Below are 24893 nucleotides of genomic sequence, written 5' to 3'. Positions count from 1 at the left end.
CTCTCTTTTGTAAGTGCCAGGTCTGCCAGAGATTCCAATATGCCATTGCCAACCACCACTGAACCACATCAGTTTTGGGCTTCATGCACATGGCTTGAGAAGGCCTGGTCTAGGGTCGGCTTAACACATGTCATGCTTTTGGGCTTTTGATCTTCTAAGAGTTTTCAAGATCCTTTAGAAGTATAATGACTAATGAGAAGTTGAGAACCTCTGAATTTAAAACCCTTGTTTTTTGGTTTCTGAACTATTTGATCCACTTTTCGGATCAAGCATACTATAGATAAACTTCTTTATTTAATTATGTTTCAATTCCTTTATTAGAACAAAACTTCGATAAAAAAAAAATATATATATATATATATGAGCAAAGCAATGATGAATTCAAGATCCAAATGAAGTAAATCATGAATCTAGATTACAGAATGCATTGGTCACAGTTCAGCGTGTAGGAAGCAGAATTCCTAGAATCAAGAGGGTTGTGTGAAGTGTGAACTAATTTTCTTACTTTATTTTATATGCATTAACAAAACAAAGCATTGACTTGTGCATAGAGGCTATAACCATATATTATATATACACAGTTTTACACATGAGTCTATTATATGCCAAATATATAAATAATAGCTCAATTTTATACAATATATGATAAAAATATTAGGTATTTTTAATCTCATTATATCAAATATAATCGATCATTCTCTCTCCATCATATTGAAGGACAGCCATTTGATTGAGTAAATAGGACAGTTAGTAAATGCCGCACTGGACGGTATAGGCAGCTCAAACTATTGGCCCATGGAGTCACTGAATTATTATTTTTTTTGGTCAAATGGAGTCACTGAATTTAAAGATTCGAATTCCCAAAACTCGAGGAAAAATATGGGATACGATTTGCATATATTTCTATTAATTACTATATCACATAATTGAGTACATTTTATATTTTACGCATCCGTTTTTAATGCTTCTTCGCTTCACGGGGCTTGAATTTCGCTTTACATGGATTATTTCCCATACTAATTTTTTAAATAGAAAGATCGGGATACCATACAATTAGGTATTATATAAACTTGGGTTATTCCAAAAGAGTGAAACCTTTTCGTTCTTCATAACCTCGTTATGTTTTTAATTTCAATTTACTACTTTAAGTTTATTTCAAATTTTAATTTAATACTTTATGTATAATATTTTGTAATGTCAAATAAAAAAATAATAATAATAATTAAAACTAAAAATAAAATTGCGTTTTTTTTTCTTTTTTATTTGAATTTTTTTTTGGAGTTCTTTTATTTTCAATTTTAGTTTTTTTTGTCCGTGTGGCAATATGTGTCGGGCCACATGGCATGACATAGCAACGTGTCAGATTCATGTCAATATTTAACAAATTTATGAACATTCAATTTGACAGAGGTATGACATTGCAAGGAATTAAAAACACAATGTATGATATTATAAGATTTTAAACTTGGGATACTAAATTAAAATTGAGATACTAAATTAAAATTTGAGGTAAATTTTAAATACTGAACTGAAATTAACTCCGAATATAATTAGATGTAGACACATGGTGAGAAATTATATGATTAAAAACATCATGTGATTAGATCTTAAAATTGTTTTCTTTCACAATTATACGTTTTTTTCGCTACCATTATACTATATCATTTGATTTTCTTTGATATACAACACTGCAATAACTCTGTAATCGACACACTTCCCAATTATATAAACCCAACACATGGTCATGATCATTAAAAAAAAAAAAAAAAAAAGAGATTATAAGTTTTAAAAGAGAAAAAGATGTGAGAGTAAATAAAGAAATATTTTTTTTTATGGATTAAAAGAAATATATTGATGATCTTTTTTTTTTCCCGCCTGGAAAATATGTTGATGATCTAGAAGTACTCAATGTAATATAATCATGTTGTTCCCTACCATTTAAATATGTGAGAAATTCTAACTATTTTAAATTTGTAATACCCCTACCATTTTTTATTTGCATGCAGCCGCGGAGACTCCAGTAATTATGCAAAAATGGACTGACACACCTTGTAAGTTGTAACGTACAATATTCTCTCATCCATCAAGCTCTAGTCATTATCATTGGCTCACCTTTTCTTTTGGGCTTTGGCCCATCTCCGGGGTCTACCCACCAGTCTACTTTAATTTCCTTCTTTTAAGAAGCACTTTAATAAATTCCTTATTTCTAAGTTTTAATTTTTAACCAAGATTATGTGCTTCATTGGTAAGGACGGATTCAGTATCCCCAACCTGGGGGGTTATGGTTAGGTAGAGCTTGGCGCCGCGAAGCGGCGGCAAAATTTTTTAGTGACCGGCTCCGGTGGTAGGGGCTGGGTGAATCACCAATGAACATAGACCATCCTGTTATAGTTTCTCCAAGATATTTGAGAGATGAGAAGTAGAGTGTTAACTCTCTGGGAAAATGAGGTAGGAGGTGTTGAACAGTGTTGGGCCCTGAAATTGAATTGGGAGGGACAGAGGCCATAATAGAAGGCCCATAAGCAAGGGAATGCATGTGAAGATGGAGACCCCAAGAAAGCAGCCACATCATAGAAAGTGCACGTGGGTGCAGCTTGTACAAAGCCTCAGTCATCACTCTTTTGCAGCCTGCAGGCAGGAGCAGACAGAAACTGGAAGAGGAAAACAGAACCCAAGGCCAAGAAGAAGCAGAAAATGAAGCTATTTCCATAAGATCTGTAAACAAGCTTTTCTTTGGGGGGTCGTCGTTCAGCCTGGGGGGTCGTTGTTCTTCTCTTTGGGGGGTCGCCCGTGTCGCCGTCCAGATGTCGCAGCCATCTTGCTCCGCCGTCCGGGGGGTCGCCTGACCCCCCAACCTTGTATGTGCGTCCGTCCCTGTTCATTGGATTTGGAAAAGTAGTAATAATAACCCAAAAATCAAGTGGTAAATTACAATTTTTAATTATTTATTAGGGTTTTTTTTTAAAGTCTATTATAGAAAATAGGGGTTTTTTTAAAGCCCATTATCAAAAAATGAGTTCCAATGCAGTCCATTTCAATGAAATTACTTGAAAAAATGGGCTAAAAACAGAGCCCAGCCTTTTTTTTTTTTTTTTTTCACTTCGGAAATTGCCACTATCGCCCAATCTTATTTTTTTCACGTCAAGGGGATTGTCATTGTCCAACAGTGGCAATTATAGTCATTGTTGGTCAATGACAATTCTCACTTTGCAACAATACCAAAAACCAAATAATTATTTTTCTTTCATAAATATGTCAAAAAAAACCTAAAACCAACACAAAGGAAAAAAAAAAAAAAAAAAGCTTTTGGAGTTAAAAAAATCTTAATTTTAACAATAACAAATAATTGCAACTGTCCAATACTGTTCGATAGTAACAATCCACATAGCAGCTCCAGATCAACGATTCAACAAAATCCAAATCTGGAGGTCGACGCCTACTCCAGATTGACAGTCCACAAACTTTGATCTAGACCCTCAAGGCTTTAGCAATGCCGCAATGGTTTTATAGTGAAGAAAATAGAGAGAGAGAAAAAAAAAATTAGATGGAATCATCATAGTACCTCCAAATTAACGATTCAACAAATTCGGATTTGGAGGTCGGCGTGTTCTTTCAGATCGGTGGTCAACAAACTCTAATTTGGACCTCAAGGCTCTAACAACGGCTTATAGTTAAGTGAAGAGAAGAAAAGAGAAAGATACAGAAATGGACAGAGATAGAGAGATAAGCAAAGTAGAAAGAGAAAGACTGCCATGTAAGAGAGAGGAGAAAAAGACGATTAGTAGGGCTGTAGTCTGGTCGGACCGTGAGGATTTGATCGGAGAAGGAAGAAAGATAGAAGATGGAAGAAAGAAGAGAGAAAGGGAGGGGATGAAGAGAGAGAACCACCAAGTTTTTTAAAATGTGGGATTAAGGCTAATAATAATGCTAGTTGTCCCACATTTGTATCTCATTTGATGTGTCATTACTTTATTGGAAATGTATTTCCTTTTTCTTTTTTAGGTTTTATTTTTAAATTTGTAGTGTCCAATATATGAATGTCATGTAAGATAGTATGAAATTGTAGTATAAAAATGTAGTAAGTGTATCATTACTGTAAAGCTAATTAAGTGGATTTTTTTATGATAGAGGTAAAATAGATGAGTTTAATTATTATTCAGAGTTTAAAAGTGGATTTTATAATTATTATCTGAATTTATTATTACTAATAAGATGAAAGGGGTTCAACTCTCGAATGCCTCGGAAACTTCTACATTGCCTTGTTGCGTGGTAAGAACTCCAAATATTGGCTAGTAGTGTCTGTGCATGTGACCCTCTACGCCACTTGTCCTACGGTCCTACCCCACTCCTTCATCACCATTTTACTAATTATAAATAATTCCAAGTTCTACCGCTTTTATTATTATTTTTTGGTTAACAGAAAGAAAAAAAAAATGAAGAAAAATTGAAAACCGAACTCTGCTTGCCCTTTTGTAAGGGCGGTAAGGCCAATCCTCCAAAAACCACGAAATAAGTGAAATGTTCCCTCTAATTCTTTCTAAGACTATTAATTTTTGGACACTTGAAGTAAGATATTCTAATTTATCTTAAATAAAGATGTCCTTACTTAAAGCTTTTTAACCATTTTTTTACCCCAAAAAAAAAAACTTTCTAACATTTTACATATTCAAATTTGAACTCATTTATGTATGTAATGAGAAAGATTTTTTATTTGATTTTGTGAATTGGATGGACAAATTTTCTCACCCTAACATTATGGAAATACTTGACCAAATAAAACCATTATGGAAATTTTAAAACCAAGTTTACGAAGAAAAGCCGCAGGGAATCACGGCTTAAACCCCTATAAATTTCAGTCCCTTGAGTCGACCCATAACTCCATATCTCACTCTCTCTCTCTCTCTCTAGAAAAGGTTTTGGGAAAGAAAAAGAAGATGGGTTTCTCTGGTGCCTCTAAAGCTCTAGTGCTTGTGCAGCTCTCAGTGCTTCTACTGAGTTGCTCCACCACTGTGTTTGGTGAACAAACTGAGGCCGTTCCACCCGTTCCTCCACGTCATCACGGTTACTACCACCACCCAGCAGCTGCTCCTGCCCACCCTCCCAGCCACCACCACCACCACCACCACCACCCCCACCCTCACCCTCCCACTGCCTCCCCGGTCCACCCACCGGTTCACTCTCCCGCTCACGCACCGGCTCACCCACCGGGTCACCACCACCACCACGGCCATCCACCGGCTCACGCCCCAAGCCCATCCCACCCACCGGTTCACCCCCCAAAGCCAAGCTACCCTCCCAAGCGCCCCTTCCCAAGAAGCTTTGTAGCGGTTCAAGGCGTTGTTTTCGTCAAGTCCTGCAAGTACCGCGGGGTTGACACCCTCTTGGGCGCCTCACCAGTCCTTGGTACGTAATATTTTCAAACTTGTCTACCCCTCAATTAATTTTTTCATCTTAAAATAAATAAAAATTGGTAATTTGGTTTTGGTTTTGTTTTTGTTTTTGTGGCAGGTGCGAGTGTGAAGCTGCAGTGCAACAACACCAAGTACCCACTAGTGGTGACAACCAAGACGGACAAGAATGGCTACTTCTTCATCACAGCACCAAAGACCATCACCACATTTGGGGCTCACAAGTGCAAGGCCTCACTCGTCTCAGCACCCCCCACTGCCGGCGTGTCCAAGCCGTCGGATTTGCACGGCGGACTCACCGGTTCTCTCTTGAGGCCCGAGAAGCCATTCATGTCCCAGAAGCTCCCCTTCCTTCTCTTCACTGTTGGCCCATTTGCCTTTGAGCCCAAGTGCCCCTATTAATTACTTTCACAGAGGTTTATTAGTTGTAATGTTGTCATTATCACCTTTTGTGTTACCACTTAATTCCACCTAGGATAATGTGCCTTTGATAGGTTTTCTTTCCCCAACTTGGTGTCAAAGTGTAATGCCTGTTCGAAACTAGTGCTTGCTATTTGGGCCACAATAATCAATGAATAGTAATTTAAAGATTTTCAATGTGTGGAAAAAGTTTCTTAATTTTAAATGTTCTACTGCAAAATATTAAATACCTCAATTTTAATTTTGTTTTTATTTGTCTTTGCTCAATCTATATATAGCACATTGTATGAACATGTTTAATCAATATAAGTGGAAACTTATATGAGAAGAGTTAAAAATGTGTGAAATTTTCTACTTATAAAAATGAATAGTTTAATTAGCTATTTTAACTTGTAGTGAGAGTGATTCAACGGTCATAAGCTGTACTGTGCTTGTCCTGTGGCAGACAATGTAGTGTTGTAGGTGTAGCTTTTTCTCTGTTCTAGTGAATAAAGAAAGCATAAAATTTAAATACCGGCATGCATGCATGCAGTGTGATGTAGAGAGGTCCTCTCAGCCATTGGATTCCAAATAAAGTCATTCATCATGTCGTATTAACCCAATACAGTGTTTTGGAACGGTCCCCTTTACCGATATACAGTGATAAGGGATTAATGTCATTTTGCTACATAGATTATTATACATGTATCAGTTTGCTCTCTAGACTTTTAATTTAAAAAATTAAGGACCATAACTTTTTTAATTTTGCCAATTAAGATTATTCTGTCAATTTATACATTTTTCATCTAAAATGTCAAGATAATCAACCATAATTTAGCAAGAAATAAAAGAGGAAAAAATGATAATATCTAAATGGAAGGGACCATTTTGCCCTCAAAGATTTGGATAAAAAATGTGTAAATTGACGGAAGAACCTCAATTGGCAAAATTAAAAAAGTCAGAGTCCTTAATTTTCTAAATTAGAAGTCTGGGGAGCAAATTGATACAAGTGTAATAGTCTGGGGAGCAAAATGTTATTAATACCTAGTGAAAATAAATTGTCCTTTTTTGTTTTTACCATTCAAAAGAAAGATGGGTTCTAAAGGAGAAGGGCAACATTATTGATCAACACTCGAGTTGCATGCTTTGAAGTTTTTGGATATAGAATAGTTTGGAGTTAATTAATTCATGTGGATGGTGGGGCTTCATCAAGAAAAATCATGGTGGAGCCAACATAATGGTGTCAAATTTACACGATATACATGTCAAAAAAAGAGAACGTTAAAGGACAATGTACGTGTTTGGTTCTATTTTCCACATTTATATATATAGATGGGTCACGTATGTGAGTTGGGTGTATGTGGGTTTAATTTGGTGGATTCTCTTCATTGTTTGATAGTGTTTCCTTACTCTCTCTCCATTTTTTTTTTCCTTTGATTTATATGTATATATATATATGTCTTATTAGAATGTAAAGTATATTCGTGTAAAAATTCCAAATCCTTGTTGTAATAGTATTGGCCCTATTGGGCATTAAAGTTCGTTTACTGGCAGAGAGCCTACACATGCTAACTTTGAGAAGTACTAAATTCTAAACTAGACACCATTGATTTATATAAAGATAGAAACCATTCGTTTTTTTTACTTTTCAGATAATAATTTAAAAATTATCTCTACAAAAAATTAAATAAATTCAAAATGTTTCATTATGTAACTTTTTAAGGACAAATTAAGAGGATCTCAAGTTGATACAGCTTTAAGTAGTGTTTGGCTTGTTCTTAACTTGAAACTTGAATGTATGTACACTTTAATCAAGTAGAATATTCAACATATAAATTGTCGGTATCATTGCTGTAACAAATTAATTTCCTGCAGAATATTTAACTGCTACACTTGCAAGTTGCAATTGCAAGTTTGCAACATAATGAAAATACACATGCCAATATCAAATTTTCCACTCATGCCTCAGCTCATACAAATTAATCACTGATTTTCTCACGTTCTGAAGACTATTATTAATACAAGTAGATCAAAAGATGCACTGCGTACAGGGGCAGCATATTCTTAGAGATATGCCATTAGCACAAACGGCGTCGTACTAAGCTAGCTGGTGGGAAGCTCCTAATAATTCATCGGTCCACTCACTACTGGCAAACCTGGAGCTTTTTGTGGGGATATGAACGCTCAGCTTTTCGTCCAAAAAAAAAAAGAACGCTCAGCTTCAGCATACGCACCTCTCCAAGCTACCCTTCGTTTTTCAAACTTATAATAATAATCATAATAATTAATATTTCTCTCTGTTTCAACACTTTTGGTGGTAAATTGGTAATTTAAGTTCAAAGAAGTTGTCACTGGGTATGGACTATGGCCCATGGACCAATGATCGTTTTGGGACACTTTTGCTGCTACCCAAAACCTGAGTGAGTTTCACGAAAAAGTAAATAAATAAAGAAGGCTTATTTTCACTTGTCTCCATAATTTGGACGGAATTCATATTTAAAAAAAACGAACAATATAACCTGTGGAAATTCAAAAATAAGTTTAGCATTTTTGTTTACTAATTTGTTAAATTCGTCATTAAATTACTAATAAATTATAAAATATATGATTAAAAGTGCAACAATTTGTAAAATATATATCTAAAGTACAATAATACTTTAATAAATACAAATGCCAATGAGTCTTTAAATTCAACAATTTACAAAATAGAAGATCATATTTAAACTAGGATAAAAAAATGAATCTGGCTATTAAAGAAATAATCCTGCCTGTATAGTATATTAGTATATGACCTTCAAAGATATTCATAAAGCTGGGCCCCACGGTAGGTTTCCATTTTCCAATGCCAAAATTTAATTCATCCCATAATTCAACGCTAGTGGAAGATTAACTGCATCATGCCGATTCTCCTGCATGTATGTCTGCCGATAAATATAGGCATGTCAAGGCCGGCCGGAGATTATAAAATGAGTCTTCAATTTATGTATATTATTTGAATTTAACATAATAAATATAAATATGTAAAAAATGTATATGAATTTTAGAATCTTCAACATTAAAAGGCTCGATGGGTCGTTTCAGTTTAACACTGTTGGAAAATGAATGCATTGTGTATGCATGCATGTCTAAGACTGATATATGTTGATGCTAACATAACAAATTAACAATGACTCACCTGATAAACAGTTGGGCCGCGACTATAGCATTAGTGTGTCCGATCCAGAAACTTTACCTCAGATGAAGTAAATGCAAGCCAATAATAAGCTATATATATAAATAGGCTAATAAGTCAAGCTATGAGTCTTGTGACATTGTAATCTTACTTGTCTGCCTGCATTAATGTAGGCCTAGTGGCTGGGTCGCTTTGGGCCTCTCTAGACCCAGGCCCATCCTGCTGAAGCTTCTGTTTGGTTTATTTTGTTGGTCTCAAGTCTCAACTTGCACTTTTTCAATAGGCTTCGCAACGGAATGCTACGAGACCACTAATTTCTGACCTCCCATATTTGTTTGGTTTTTTTGGCCAGTGAACATGGCGTGTACAACGAAATTAACTGAAACCGTTGAACATTCTAAAACAAGGCAAAAACAATGGTTTTTCTTTTACTTGGAAACGCCGGTATTTAAGCAAACATTTGTAAACAACCAAATTAATCTATTTAAGGATATTGTAGTAGTGTGATATATTGAGAAGTTGGGTTAGGACGCATAAAAACTTTATATAGCTCCCTAAGGCGGCTGCCTGCATTTAAGTTTGGGTTGGGAGCAAAGCAAACCCTACCCACTTTCTCCTTGTGGGCAATTTCCCAACCCAATCCCTCCATTTAATTAAATTCATTTTGATTGACATATCGATCGATGATGATGAAGTGGAGGGCAGATAATATTTCAGTCTGGTTGTTGATCATCTTTTTGGTTTCAAGCATTAGCATTGAGGAGAATGGGAATGGTTTTGTGTTTGCTGATGATGCACTTGCACTGGGAGAAGGCATGAAGTTTGAGCTAATACACAGGGACTCATTGCCAGAATTGAATGGGAATGGGATAAGGAAGACTCAGCAAGATGTGATCAAAGAGAGGCACCATAGAGATCTAGCTCGCCGCGAAATGGTGTCCCACAGAATGCTAAGTCAGAGGCCCCAAATGGGCGGCCAGAGCGCACCTCCATGCATGGAAATGCCAATGAATTCGGCTTACGACTGGGGGATGGGGGAGTACCTGGTGGAAGTGAAAGTTGGGTCGCCTCCCCAACAATTCAGGTTGATTGCGGACACAGGGAGTGACTTGACGTGGATGCATTGCAGTTGCGGCAGTAAGTGTGGGAAACACAGTGACAGACCAAGCGTGAACAACACCAAGGTGTTTCTTGCAGATCAGTCTTCCACCTTCAGAACTGTGCCATGCTCTTCGAATCTGTGCCGGAGAGAATTTACGCAAAAAATGGCTGCTATCGACGCCTGCCCCTCCCCATTCACCCCTTGCAGCTATAATTACAGGTAAACTACCTACACTTAATATGTTTCTCTATGTGTGTGTAATCATTTACAAATGACCAAAAGTGCTAAATGAATTTTGTTTCCTGATTTGATGCTTATTATCATAAGCTACATACAAGGATCTGCTGCACTTGGGCACTTTGCCCATGAGACAGTAAGTGTATCCCTCACAAATGGCACAAAAACAAGGATGGACAATGTGGTAGTTGGGTGCACAAAGGAGTACAACAAGGCAGGTAAATCAACCATAGGTGAAGGCATATTGGGATTGGGATTTGGAGACTACTCGTTTACAAGAAAAGCTGCTGATACCTTTGGAGGCAAGTTCTCCTATTGCCTAGTTGACCACTTCAGCCACGCCAATGTCTCAAACTACCTCAAAATTGGTCCCACTAAAGAAAATTCATTGCTTAAGAGAATGAAATACACAGACTTGTTTTTGGGTGGTCCATTTTATGGTATCACAATAAAGGGCATGTCAGTTGGGAGCACACTGTTAAAGATACCAAGAAGTGTTTGGGATTCAAATGCAGAAGGTGGAGCCATTCTTGATTCAGGCACAAGCCTCACACATCTGCCCCAACCAGCTTACCAGCCTGTGATGGCTGCACTCACCAAGGCTTTGTCAAAATACCCAAGAGTCACCAAAGATGTGGACCCACTTGAGTTCTGCTTCAATGCCACAACATTTGATGAGTCTTCGGTGCCACCATTGAAATTTCACATGGCAGGTGGAACTCGATTTCAGCCACCAGTCAAGAGCTATATTATTGATTATGCATCTGAGATCAAGTGTATTGGACTTGTCCCCTTACAAGGGACGGGTCTTACTATTATTGGCAACATAATGCAGCAAAACCACTTGTGGGAATTTGATTTTGCTCTAGAGAAATTGGGTTTTGCTCTTTCTACCTGTTTCTAGTTTTCTTTAAATTCCTCATCCACTCTAACATATTCATGTTTCTAATAATTCTCTCCTCCTTCCGTCTCTCTCTTTTCTTCTCATACCTAAAAATTCTGTATTAAATTTATCTTGTATTCGCACTTTCACCATAATTATATTGAAGCTCTTGAAACTGCTTCTCATGCTTTTACTTTACTCTTCTTTTCTTTCTTCTTAAACTTTTAAAGCCCAAAAGCGTCGGTTTTGTAATGTAAATTTTTAAAAAACAATCTGTGGAGAAGAAACTAAACAAGACAGGCCAGTAATCAAAACAACATTTCCTTTGATTAATTAGGCATAATGATTTCTCAAAAGAAAAATTGAAAGTCAGCTACACAATATCAAGACAAAAGTTCTATAAAACAAAGCATAACAAATCAAAAAGCCCACAAAAACCATTCCAATGGCTTTACTAATTTTATCTAACCAGTATAAAAGAAAGCAAGCTGCAAACGCTTACAAATTACTTTATGCCAATGATGCAATAAAAACTTTGCCAACTTCAGATACATGTCTTTGAATGGGCATGCATGCATACTCTCTCCTCTCCCCATTACAACAATTAGAGTTGTAATCAGGTCGTCTCCTTTCTTGTCAAAAGTGAAATCAGTTTTCCATCTGCAGTCACCAACCGATGATGAAGCAATCAACTATAAGGTTTAATAATTATCCAATTCATATTATGATAAAAAGTCACATTAATTCTACCGTATATTAGGCAATGGAAAGAGTGAGGCTGCCGGTTCGCGAGCATCCCAACCAGAAGGATTGATGGTTGCTCTCAAGTTGAACTACAGGCACAGCTAATGTTCAAGGGTGGTAAATAAAATCACTATGTAACACCCATCAGCCAAGATTACGTCGGCCAAAAAAAGAGCCTAGGCAGACAGCGGGTCCACATTAAACATTAACATGTACACAAGCTTCCTTTCAATATCTTCATTATTCTCACATACAGATTTTCAACACCAATACTTTCTCTATCTGTTTGACCTATGATAGAGGAATAACGGATGCATATATTTAAAGATGAAAAGGCCGAGAAGCTACATTGTGCGAAATGATCAATGAACTTGAAAGGTTGTACGATCAAAGCAAACACAATATTATCTAACCCAACATTATTTCCATCTTTAGGGTCCATTCACACATTCAAACTGAAGCCAGCAAGACATAAAATCATTATGCAGGGATGATACTAGTCCATTAATGCTTAAACAATACAGCATAAATTCAAATGACTAAAACGGTAAGCAATATAGAAGAAAACAGTATAGCAGACAATGCAGCTAGAAGCATTTACCCCTTAAGCTTTAGCATCGGCCTCCTTATCATCCAAATCAGTTGCAGCAACATTTGGCTCTGCCCCTTGGCCATCCTCAGTGGGGGGCTGAACTTGCTCGTCCTCCGGCAGTGGTTCCTCCACATAATCATTCTCAAACGCATCCGGCGGCACCTCATAGATCCTTACTTGAGGCTTAGACGGATCCTTAACAAGCACATACTTGCCCTCATTCAACTTCATGCACAAGTCCACAATAGACTTGACAATCCCCCACATGCTGGACGTGTTCAGATTAATCTGGGACGCAAACTCCCTGGGCTTGTATCCAACCACAGCCAGAATGACATGGTTGAAGTGATCACGAGGATGAACCCTCGAAACGTACCCCAACTTCATCAAATCGGCGCTGGCCAAAAGCGCTTGGGCGGTCCATTTGGCCAACTTGTTGGCATTGTTCTTGAGCTCGGTGGCCAAAACCGCACCCCTTTGAGTCTCCAACTTCTGCCTCCAATCGACACCAGAATACTTGGGGTCAAACTCATTAAGCGCATTCAGAGTCAAAAATGACCTCTGATTATTAACCTCCATAACACTCTGAACCTCGCACCGCGCAACCAGAAACATATCATCGTCAAGCTTCCACCTTCTGTAGCGGTAGGCAACGGAGGCAACCTCCTCGCCTTCGTTCGCAAAGGGGTTTGGCTCGTCGAATGTGACTTTATTCCCATCTCGAATCAAAACCTGCTGCGAGAAATTCTGGTTAATGTAAGCGGCCTCAACGCTCAAAGAGTAAGCCGAATTGATATCGTCCTTTGCTTCGGGCAGGGGCTCCTGCGAGGTCTCGTGGACCGAAAGCAAATCGAGCTGCGACCCATCGCGCTTGTCGAAGAACAACTTGTTCCCAACTCGCTGAACCACAATGTCCCAAGAGTAAACCGACCTGGGGGCGCACATGAGCGTGGAGAGGATGGTGTCGGTGGCGAAGACGGTGGCCTTGTCCTCATTGGCGAGGCGGCGTATGACGGGGTCGTCGGTGGTGGTGACCTTGAAGAAGTTGCGGTTCTTGAATCGCTCGAGGCGGCGCTCGTTCTTGGGCGTGATGCGATCGCAGGAGCGGTCGTAGAACTCGAGCGCGCCACAGAGGAGCAGATCCTCGGGCTCCGGGATGGTGAAGGAGAGCTTGGAGAAGGTGGAGAAGGGGATCTGGTCGAGCATGTTCCACTCGGGCTGGATGTCCACGGAGGATTTCATCACGGCGGCCTCGCGCCGGGGCATGTTCACGTTCGATCGGTTCATGTTGTACAGCCGGTCTCGTCGGGCGCGTTCCTTCTCCGCCTCGCGCTTCTTCGCCTCCACCTCCTCGTCGCGCCGGTGGGGGAGTTGCCGCTGCTGCTGGAACCGCCACTTCGGTCCGAACTTCGGCCGAGGTGGGGGCTTCCCGTCCACCAGCCGGAACGACGCGTCGTCGTCGGCGGACGCGGGGAACGAGTCGTCGTTCGAAAAGTCGAAAACGGAGTCCGACGGGTTCTTGGGCCGCGTCTGGTTGTTGAAGGTCCGGGTCCAGTCCGCGATCCGGCCCAGCTTCTCGGACCGGGAGAACGGGGCGAAGGGCACGTTCAGGGGCAGGTTGGAGGTGGTGGTCGCGGCGTTGCTGCTGTCGGGTGGGCCCCAGCCGTCCGGGTTGAATGGGACCCCTCCCACTTCGAAGCCTTCCACCATCGTTTCTTTCTGGATTTGAGAGGAGTGGTGGCTGTGTGTGACACTGCAACTTCTTGCTTCTCCAATCTCACGCTTGGGTTTGGGATTGGGATTAAAACCCTAGTTTCTGCACCTTGTTTATATACTATGGAGTAAACTACATTTATGCCCCTGGGCCGTTATGAAATGTTCATATTTTTTCGGGATCGTTTCTTTTTCTATTGTTTGGGCTTCATTTAGCCCAATGATAATGTATTGGGCCTTTTAACGGTTTTGCTGAATTGGGTCGATCAAAAAACCCCATGATCAACTCCGGGGCCTGGGGGTGTTGTCTACCAGTATTTCCAAAGAGCACAACCATCATGTATTCATGTGTGGTTGATTCGTGAATGGTCGATCATGAGCACAGGGTCTTACTTCTTTGTGTTAATGAATAATATTGCTTGAGAATTGGATGTGATTGTTGATTACTTTGATATGCATGGACTGTGATGATATTCGTTAAAAGTTTATCAAATTTAGTAATTATATAGCCTGGTATCAAAGTTTGAGCTAGTTTTAGGAGTTTTAGGTTCAAAATATTCAACCTTCATGTCCACTCATCACTTTCCATGTTAACAGCTAATATGCATTGTAGGAATGCACTTATAAATTGTCCGACCATATTCACCTGTCTCTCCACCTGAAAAATAAGACGACCCATGTGATGGAAATGAGTGGTTTAGATGGACCTGCAGCAAAACTTTTCCAAGACGTCCAGCTAGCTTACAAATTAAAACCATGTCAGATTAACAGTTGAAGGTAGGGTACATATATATATATACATACTGTATGTTAAAGTCCGACACACTTCAAACAAGCTAGATCTTCCACCACTATCGATTGATCCATCAGTGATATAGTGATTGACCAAGCTCGTCAGTGATCTCACACCATTCATAATTTCATATAGCTAGGCAAGAAAGGTCTATATATATTATATATATATCATTTCCATATATTGGTAACTAGAAAGACTGAAAGACATTTCACCATGCATGGATGCATTTTAAGATATTAATTAATGATCGATGTTGTTGTCAGCTTCGAGACTTAAAGGTGCATGTAGTAGGCAAGAAAACGTACATTTATTAAAAGAGGGAGCAGTACGTACTGGGGATAGAAAGAAAGAGAGAAAAGAGAGAAATAATGAATGAACGACAAGTTCGCAGATGCAGCAGCTAGCTAGCTAGCTAGCGCTAGAGCGCGCTTCTCAGATATATCAGCACAACAACATATGCACTTTTCTCTCCATTTCTTGTTGGTATATGAATGTATTATGTATATTAATCTACACATTTAGGATTAACAAGATAATGTTTTGGGATGGACATTTTTTTCCTACTATAATTAATCTTAGGGATCTTATAGCTAATTAAGCTAAAGTTGTTGTGTTAGAGCATTACATGTATATAATGATCAATATTGTACACTACCTATACATCTGATAAGATTGTGTACATTTGCCTCAAAACAAACAATTTTAACTCTGGACATATCATTTTCTTTTTTATAGTAGGAAAAACTTCATATTTATCTTTTTCTGTGTTGACCTATATGGTCACTTTAAATATATATATGAATCGTCTTCCTTCTTTCAGTTTTTATTCAAATATTTTCTTCAGTTATTTAAATTAATTAGTCAGAACTCAGAAGCCTGCACCCTGATTCTTCATTCCTAACTTGCTCTTTTTTTTTCTTTTCTGAAAACCATGATTCAATTGTTAATTGATTGCATGCCTTCAATATTTTGTCCGGCTCTTGAATCTATTTAGAAGCAATACATATATATATATAGACGCCTTCTGATCCCTTAAATAATTTTATTTAAAAAATCTTTCATGGGACTCATCATATATTGTATTTCAATAATTCGAACAATCTATTTTTGTAGCTAGGTCTCTATTAAAATATATATCATTTATGCAAAAAATTATACAATTCAGAAACCATTAAGATATATAATTTTGTTCAAATAAATAATGAACAAAATATTTTCGATAAACATTTGAACGACCATCTAATCAACAATCAAATGTTATCCAATTTATCTAATTTTTTGTAAAAATAATTCTTCAAGGGAGACCTAAAAAATTGACAATTCTGATCAAAAAATATAATGTGTGGTAAACTCCACAAAAGATCCCTTAAATAAGTTTATTGAAGAAATTTCTTAATGAAAGCTCCCTACCTCTATATATATACTACACTCACTCAAAGTAATAGCAGATTAAAATCACCATATAACACATGCAATTAATATCACAAGAAATTGGAACTGTGGAACTTTGGTGCAGATGGGAGATAATTAGTACTCAATTAATGAAATAAGAAGACCAAAACAATATTTTAGGGTCAACGTTCTCCAACCTTTTTATTCCTCCAATTATAACCTATTTGAATCATACTGCAGACTTTTCCTTGTGCTCAGCTCTCATCGCTGGCTATAACGATATCACCATGGACATCCCTTGTTGCGCAAGTTGGGAAAATATACTATATATGTTGATGATCACATTCCCATATCAAGAACCTGACTGATCTCTATCTGACTACATGGAAATTGAATTTCCATATCAGATTTGTTTCATCAAACAGCTCATGTTGATGTAGTATAAAAGAGGAAAACAAAATATATATGCTAGTTCATTTAATGAGAATACTTATGCATGCCTACTGAATTTTAGCTCTACTAAAGCTTCATTCTATAGCATTTAAAGTCCTAATTATATATATAAGAAAAAAAAGCTTCAGATCACCAAGCTAGGCATGTTTGAGACACTAATATAGTCATTCTAAATTAAGGACTTACAAGAAGATCAAATTCAGAGAAATAAAATGCTAGCTTAATTAATTAATCTCCCTTCATCAATTACATATAGCAAGTAGCAGTGATTATATCATTTCATATATATGCTTCAAAATGCACTAGCAACTTCATTCACAAACTTCCTTAGTCTCTTTGATATCCTTGCAGCTGCTGCAGGGCCTGGTGCAGACTCTCCAATCTACTTATGAATTAGAAGAAAATTAATCATACATATATATATACTAATTAATTAAGTTAAAGTGTCTGATCGATTAATTCTTGAATAGAATTATGATCTCATGAATATTTAATATTTGGTTACCTTGGAATGTATTGTGTGAAAAGTGGCATCTTCGACAACTGAGAAACTGGCATTCACAATGTCAGCTCCCTCTTCATGAAGAATGCGAACACACTCATCAAACATAAACTGACAATCCAACCCAGTTATCAGAACAACCTGTAGAGCTGAACCCAGTTCATGAACCTCAATTTGTGGTACTGATTTTAAGCCCCCCATTACTCCACCACCATCACCATTAGTACCACTACTAAAGCTTGCATTGACATTGCTAGTCTTGTGATGAATTCCCATTAGGCTGTCTTTCTTCTCCCTCATTTTCTCCAAGTTGGTCTGCAGCTTCTTAATGTAGTTCACAGCCTCATCTAGTTGATCTGGCAGCGATGTCACTTCCTGCAATATTATCAATATATATTTCCCATTAACAAAATTAACTACCTCTAAAAGGAAAGTTGTAGAGTGAATTCCTATGTCATAGGATTCATTGAATCTGTTTGTATAACATACGAATTCCTACTATTATAAAAAAGAGAGATCGAAACAAAGACAAGAGAGAGACCCTTGAGTGTTGATGGGGAACAAGAGAATTGAGCTTGGAGTAAAGAGCTTTCATTTGATTTCTCCTATTTTTCTCAATGGTTTTCCTATCAGTGGTGGGTCTAGAAGATGAACTAGGGTAGTGCTGTTGATCCATGACGATATCAGTGTGTACCAAACAAACTATTTCCACCTGCAATTTCTTATTCCGCGCCTTTTATTTTATTAATTAAGAGAGACTCGCTCATCAACAAAGACTCAAAGACTAGTGTATTAGAAATTAGAGAATGGCAAAGTTGGAAAGCAATATTATACATCATTATTAGATGCTACTTACTGTAAAAAGTCTGTACATTTCAGAGGCCGGTGGGACCCACATTCATTCATTCATGGGCCTACGAGCGCACCACCGTCCCTCACCCTAGCACATGCGCATCACACATTCACACTTACAATTTTCGGCTTTCACAACGCACACATTAATACATTAATACATTATCAATCAATCGATTAGAAAACATGTTAATATAATTATTTGAAGGAAATATATCAAATTTTTGGCATTTTGGGGATTTCTGTGTGAAACTTTTGATTATCTTCTATAAGTTCAGATTGTATTAAATGAATCAATACAATTATGGCTCCGTTTGGAATTGCGGTGGAGAACTCAAAAGCTGCTGTGAATGATAATTTTCAATCACCTATAATAATTTTTTGTGTTTGGTAAAAAAATTAAAAATAACTTTTTCCCACAATTCTTAATTCTCCACAACAAAAATAAAAAGCAGGTTTCTAGGTACTTTTGAAAGTTGCAGTGAATCACAGTAATAATAAATATTTGATTTTACACTTACATCCCCTAAGGTTTATTGTCTTTTCACATACACCCCCTAAGATTTTAATAATTACACATACACCCCATGAAGTTTCAAAACTGTTGCATATAACCCCTATAGTGAGCAAAAAATGATGAGAAATTATGCAAAAAAACATGTTAAGAGGTTAAATGGCCTAATAAGATTACTCAAGATGTAAAGTCCAACTTCAATACAAATATTTTCTTTTTTGTTTATTTATTTTTTTCTCTTGTAGGGAGTTATATGCAATAATTTTGAAACATCAAATGGTGTATGTGTAATTTTTTAAATCCCAACGGATGTATGTGAAAATACGATAAACCACAGGGGGTGTAAGTGTAATTAACTCCCTATAATACTCTCATTGATTTCTATAATTTTTATTTATTTATTTTAAATTAAAAAATATGTTCATTGTTAGTTATATTTTATATTGTGATAATTAATTATAATATTTTATTTGTACAATTAAAATTATAATATACCTAAAAAATAATATGCATACTTATTTAATAATGTTGTCCTTAGAAAAATGAATGCTAATACAAATTTGTAGCCAAAAATTTCAAAAATAAGTAAAAAAAACATTTTATTTTTACCAAATAAATAAGTGAAAGACACTTTCAGCATCATGTCCATTTTAGTAATTATACACAATCACAACACTTTTACATTAACATTTACCAAACACTTTGATACTGTTTTTTGTACTCACAACACTTTTGAAAACATAGTTTACCAAACACTTCTTTACTTTATAGCTGACTTTACTTCATAACTATTTTTCTTCACAGCAATACTAAACTGGCTCATACAATAGGCTCATTCTCAATTCCTATTTAACATTCCGACACCTATTATTAATAATAACAACCACAAGGAAAAACAACCATCATTTATAGAAACTCCATATACAATGCTAATTTTCTGTTATATATATATATATATTTTTATTAATTTTACACTCACTCAATTTATTTATTAAATTTGGTTACTGAATTATATAAGAGTGGCTAATTCGTTCAAATGCAGAATTATTGAGAATTACATTACATATAATTAATTTGGTTATAACCACAACATTAACGTTATTGTAACTAATTAATTAATTAAGCTTAAAACAATGTCAACTTTCTTTCCTCTTCATTTTCGATCAGTGTTAATCCATATTTAGGCTTATCATGCAAATTAATTATTCTCTTAAAAAACATAAATCCACTCCTTAAAATCTTATCCATTAATTTAGACTTATTTACACCATTGCCCCTTATGAGATACACTTTTTTTCATTTTGCCCTCTCAAACTTAAATTTTCTTAAATTGCCACATGAATTTCACACAGTTGTTGCAAAAGGCCTTATGCCGTCAACTCTGTCAATTTTTTCGTTAAAATAGCTGACATGACATCTATATGGCATGAGTGATACACTTGTTTAGTAAGTAAGATCCATGTGGACAAAAAAAAATTTAAACTAAAAAATAATAAGATCTATGTCAATTTTTTATAATATTTTTTGTCCATATGGATCTTACATAACTAGAAAATGGTCTTATTCATGCCATATAGGTGTCACGTCAGTTTTTTTAACGAAAAAATTGACAGAGTTGATGAAATAGAGTTTTTTTGTAACAATTGTATAAAGTTTAGGTGGTAAATTGAGAAAATTTAAGTTTATGAGGGCAAAGTAAAAAACAGTATATTTTAACAAAGACAATGGTGTGAATAAGCCAAAATATCGAGTCTGTGCATTTATTGGTTGGTTATTTCTACACGTGCTTGAAGAGGCTAGCTAGGATCTCCACCATCAAGCTTCAAACGAAAAGGATTAATTTGTGGCTCTTCTTCATCATATATTACCCTTTTGAATTAGGCATGCAAAACAATAATTAAAGTAAGGATGGAGATATTATTCCTACAACTTTAATCTGCATTTACATACTAATTAAGCATGGTCTTAATTTGTTTGTCCTTTGCAGGACCCATATACAGTACGTCATGCAGAAAACGTCAAGAGCACCATACTGCTGATGAGGACTCTCTTTAAAGTAGCTTTAGATCTCATTACCACAACCACAGATAAATATGCACATGGGGTGTGGTTGTTTGATAGATTTGAACTGACACGTCTCCCTTAAGAGATAAACTAAAGTTGCCCTCGCTATATGCCTGTTCCTTTAAATATTTTTTAGGTCTAATCTTATGGGAACAAATTAGTGAGACACAGTCACTACAAGAAAAGTGGACATACACCACACCTCACCAGCAGTGACATATGCTTACAAATACCACTGACCATCTGTGGTATTTGAGTATACACCACAGCCATTGTCACAGGAAGGGTATCAGTGGCCGTTGCGGGTGTATCGAAAAGTCTACTGCTACTGGATAGGCTTCTGTGGTTTTTGTTTATGCATGTTTGTCTTGTCAGCAACTTAAAATGCCACACCCTTGCCCTGTGGTATATTTCTCTTTATTGTTTTTTAATTATAATTACAAATTTCCAAATTTCACATAATACCCAAAAAGCATTCAATTCAGCAGGTGCATATATCTACATACAATGCATTTGGTCATGCAAATTCCAGGGACTAATCCAATTTCTATCTCTGTCCATCTTCACTTCATCTACACCAAAATTATCTTTTCCAAGTTCCACTATCTGCTGGTTTCCAAACAATGTGGGACTGAGGGGATCTGATGAGATGTCATCTGCAGAAACTACAGAGTTTCAATTGCAAAACCCAATTGCTTAAACCCAATCATTACTGTAAGCTAGTAAAGCTACCATCAATAATAAAAGAAAAATGAAAATCAAACTAGAAATTGCTTGTATTCTTACACTGACTCTGTCGACGTCTCTTGATTTTGACCGTATTTAACTTCTGCGGCGATTTGGGGCAAGGGATATTCTCCTGTTCAATGTAGAAACAAAGAGATTAAAATAATACTGATTAAAAAACATAGCTCAAATTACAACAAGTGTAAAATCCAACCCATAGTACCTTGGTGCAATCCAGACCGTTCAATAAATGTTGATTATCCGGAGTGATATAATCAGGAGTGCTGCAATAACCACATCAAAAAAAAAAAAATCCAATTTTTCACCGATCTTTAGAATTTAAATACTAAAAATTAACATAACTTATAATCTAAATTAAGTATCCGGAAGATTTTACCAGAAGAATTCTTGACTGAGAATGAAATCTCTGTCATCGGAATTGGGGTCGAGGTCGGAAATCCCTTCATTTCCCTCCTATACTTCGTCTTCGTCTTCTTCTTCTTGTTGCTTCAGCTTTTCCCCAAATCCACTCTCTCTCTCTCTCTCTCTCTCTCTCTCTCTCTCTCTCTGCGTTCTTGAATTTTTTGAGATATATGAGGCAGAATTCAAAAGCTCAAAAGCATAATGTGTTTCAAATCGCGCGGGATTGCCGAGGATGGAATAGATTGGGTGGACCAGGGCGCACAGTATGCTCCTGTGATATCTCATCTTAGCCGTACAATAGGAGAGCCAGTGAGCCAACGATGATGGATCAGCGATTTATTTGATGATTTTTGAGAGACGCTATGTCGTATTGGCTTGGTGGGAACGATGGGGCTTATATGTGGTGGGTCGCGTACCATGTAAGCTGTTCTCAATATTCAGCAACTTGCGAACATTGAAGCTCCTAATGAGCAAAATAAAAAAATAATACAATAGTGGGCCTTAATACACTGGCATTATAACAATGGCTAAATAAAATAATAAAAAATAAAAATACTCAAGTGTATTGTCAAGTCAAACGATTATTTAAGTTTCATATGTTACAAGCACTGTGGCAAAAGTGTTGGCCATATTCCCAATGCTCCACAGGCTGAGTAATTAATCATGGGATCTGTGGTTAATACTTTAAACCCCATAGATAAACTGTGGGTTATAAAATAATAACCTATGAATCATCTTTGCTGTGGGTTATGACCTACTAATTACCACAGAGCTGTGGGTTATGACCTATTAAGACCTATTAATTACCACAGAGTTTATGCAGTGGGAAAATCACCTATGGTCTATGTCCAGTTTTCTTGTAGTGAGTCTTTTGTTTTTGGCCACGAGTGAGACACATATTCTTGCTCTCAAATTTTCATGCAACCTGGCCATTGGTTCTTTCTTTCATGCACAAAAGGTGGGGACTGTGGACTATGGTCAATTGCAATCTTATAAGATGCTGTTTCTTGGTGACCATGTTGTTCTACCCTTTTAGAGTCTTCGTGCTCAAATGGTTAATTTTTTGCCACACATTAGGCACATACTAATTGGACAAATTTATTACTCTCAAACAGTCAAGAACTCATTATTCAAAATGATGCAAGTCTGGTTTTTTACTCAAAAGGATATGGACAACTAACTTATGTAACAATAAGAAATTTTTTTGCACGTGTATGATGTGTGCGTCAAGGGATTTGTAGTTGCAATTCTCAATCAATTTTTTTCTTTATTTTCTACTTTATTTCTAATATTTGTAGAGTTGATTAAGATTTTTATAGTATATTTATGTATGTTTAAGGGGATTTTTTAGTTAAATTTAAATTTAGTATTTTTATGAAAAATGTATTGTGCGGCTCCAATGTTGTAGCCACAAATGTAGTTAATTGCAGTTGCCCAAAAAAAAAAAAAAAACACTACCGTGCTGAGTACTCCGCAAGAATTGTAATAAAAAAGTGGCTCTCGTTTAAGTAATTAAATTAATGGTAATGCCATTTATTATTAACGAATCCTTATAGTGCCCATAATCTTTTCCCTTATTGTTACTCATCTTTTAATAATACGAGAATTAGAGTGAATAGAAACAGAGATGCACGGGAAAAACATAGATGTTGCTTAAATTAGAAGGTGGCCTGGACCACCAGAAAGTTAAAAGAGTGGTGAAAACCGGCTAAATACGATGATATGCTACTGGGATGGAATGAATTAGTTGGAATCACAAATGCCAAACATGCTCATTGGGCTATTCTTTGGCGATTCTGTCGTTTGTTTTGGAAAGGGGCTGGCATCTTTGGACTGGACCCTGCCTTTAAAGCTGATTGGATGAGTCAAAGTCTCTGCCACTAATAATGACCAAGACATAGCATGATTTACTACTCTGCTTTCTTCACTCAGCACAAATCGTGCAATGCCTCAAATGCCCATTTAATCCATTCCATAATAAACTAGTATTTTTTGGTAGGTAGACACCAGGCACTTTATTAAAAAATTTAAAACCACAATTTTTAAAGGATTAAAAAACTATAAGGCAAAGTTCCAACCCTCGCTTTTCCAACCAAACTGTCCATTGGGTCAGAAATTGACCATAACTTGGAGAAGTCTTTTTTTTTTTTTGGCCACGAGAGAAGTCAATTAGGTAGGATTGTAGGAATGGTGAAAATTCCTTTCTTCTATAATTCTATTTATAGTTTTTACTGGGTCCATCTTAGACTACCTGTTGGGAAATGTCATTTGACATTTGCATTCCAAAATAAGTCTTGTTTGCATTCTTCATGTGAGAGTGCATGGAGGAATGTGGAAAGCTTATTTTGAAGTGTATGTATCATTTTTCATTTTACTTCTTCTTCCATAGTTCCATGTTTCCTATTTGCTTTAAGACCTAAGTGAGTATGGAAGGTGGGTTCGTTTTCCTGATGGTAAGAAATATTCTTAATCTGATTTTGTGGGCTTCCCTATCAACCAGAGACCCATACAAGCCCTTTTTTTTTGGTTTGGTCTGAACAAACAAACCAGACAAACAAGAGTCCAGCCAAGCCCAGTCCAAGCTGCTATATATATATTATTTGGTAAACAATTCCACAGATGAATGAACCATCGGCGTCCATGACTCTTTTAAAAAGAGTGTGGAATTGGTCACGGATTAGTCTAGTTAAAAAGAAAATAAGTATCTAATTAAGTCACTTAATATATGGACCACAATCTGCACCACGTTTATTTATTTGGTAGCGTAGAGGACACAGCAAGCAGGCCTTGTCAAAACAAATGTTGACAATTAAAATAAGCAAGTTTGACTAACTTCTGTTTGGGATATTTTGGTCATGGATCATCCTTGTGTCAAAAGAAAAATGTGGCATGGAAAAGCCCATATTCCATGCAGTGCATCT

General features: G+C 36.7%; 3 protein-coding genes and 1 pseudogene across 4 annotated transcripts; 2 read left to right on the top strand and 2 right to left on the bottom strand.

Annotated features, from left to right (window-relative positions):
* The first annotated feature begins 4890 nt into the window (after positions 1 to 4890).
* On the top strand, positions 4891 to 6017 carry LOC147296833 (non-classical arabinogalactan protein 30-like). Its single transcript, XM_086228810.1, has 2 exons — positions 4891 to 5403; positions 5509 to 6017. Exons 1-2 carry the CDS (start codon positions 4935 to 4937, stop codon positions 5808 to 5810), a joined length of 771 nt encoding a protein of 256 aa, XP_086084936.1. The 5' UTR covers positions 4891 to 4934; the 3' UTR covers positions 5811 to 6017.
* Positions 6018 to 9662: 3645 nt separating this feature from the next.
* On the top strand, positions 9663 to 11222 carry LOC147296832 (aspartic proteinase NANA, chloroplast pseudogene; annotated as a pseudogene).
* A 284-nt stretch (positions 11223 to 11506) lies between these two features.
* On the bottom strand, positions 11507 to 14329 carry LOC147296831 (Eukaryotic translation initiation factor 3 subunit 7 (eIF-3)). Its single transcript, XM_086230091.1, has 2 exons — positions 12547 to 14329; positions 11507 to 11861 (listed from the first exon to the last, which is right to left on the bottom strand). Exon 1 carries the CDS (start codon positions 14245 to 14247, stop codon positions 12550 to 12552), a length of 1698 nt encoding a protein of 565 aa, XP_086086217.1. The 5' UTR covers positions 14248 to 14329; the 3' UTR covers positions 11507 to 11861; positions 12547 to 12549.
* A 2697-nt stretch (positions 14330 to 17026) lies between these two features.
* LOC147296830 (basic helix-loop-helix (bHLH) DNA-binding superfamily protein) lies at positions 17027 to 18100 on the bottom strand. Of its 2 annotated transcripts, none has more exons than XM_086229702.1 (3): positions 17935 to 18100; positions 17397 to 17768; positions 17027 to 17273 (listed from the first exon to the last, which is right to left on the bottom strand). In XM_086229702.1, exons 1-3 carry the CDS (start codon positions 18067 to 18069, stop codon positions 17184 to 17186), a joined length of 597 nt encoding a protein of 198 aa, XP_086085828.1. In that variant the 5' UTR covers positions 18070 to 18100; the 3' UTR covers positions 17027 to 17183. The 2 variants fall into 2 exon arrangements, with proteins under 2 accessions (XP_086085828.1, XP_086085829.1); XM_086229703.1 differs by having other exon boundaries at positions 17147 to 17276.
* Positions 18101 to 24893: the final 6793 nt, after the last annotated feature.

The sequence above is a fragment of the Dryas octopetala genome, chromosome 1, assembly GCF_963921425.1.
Source record: "Dryas octopetala chromosome 1, drDryOcto1.1, whole genome shotgun sequence".
Lineage (NCBI taxonomy): Eukaryota > Viridiplantae > Streptophyta > Magnoliopsida > Rosales > Rosaceae > Dryas > Dryas octopetala.
This window is presented reverse-complemented; position numbering and strand designations above follow the sequence as displayed.

Bases quoted from the DNA above. Each gene is read 5' to 3' on its own strand.
- LOC147296830 (XM_086229702.1), bottom strand. From the start codon at position 18,069: ATGGATCAACAGCACTACCCTAGTTCATCTTCTAGACCCACCACTGAT. The intron at 17,769-17,934 runs GTCTCTCTCTTG...ATAATATTGCAG, and splicing joins TTCCCCATCAACACTCAAGG to GAAGTGACATCGCTGCCAGA. The intron at 17,274-17,396 runs GTAACCAAATAT...ATTCATAAGTAG, and splicing joins TTCACACAATACATTCCAAG to ATTGGAGAGTCTGCACCAGG.
- LOC147296833 (XM_086228810.1), top strand. From the start codon at position 4,935: ATGGGTTTCTCTGGTGCCTCTAAAGCTCTAGTGCTTGTGCAGCTCTCA. The intron at 5,404-5,508 runs GTACGTAATATT...TTTTTGTGGCAG, and splicing joins GGGCGCCTCACCAGTCCTTG to GTGCGAGTGTGAAGCTGCAG.
- LOC147296831 (XM_086230091.1), bottom strand. From the start codon at position 14,247: ATGGTGGAAGGCTTCGAAGTGGGAGGGGTCCCATTCAACCCGGACGGC.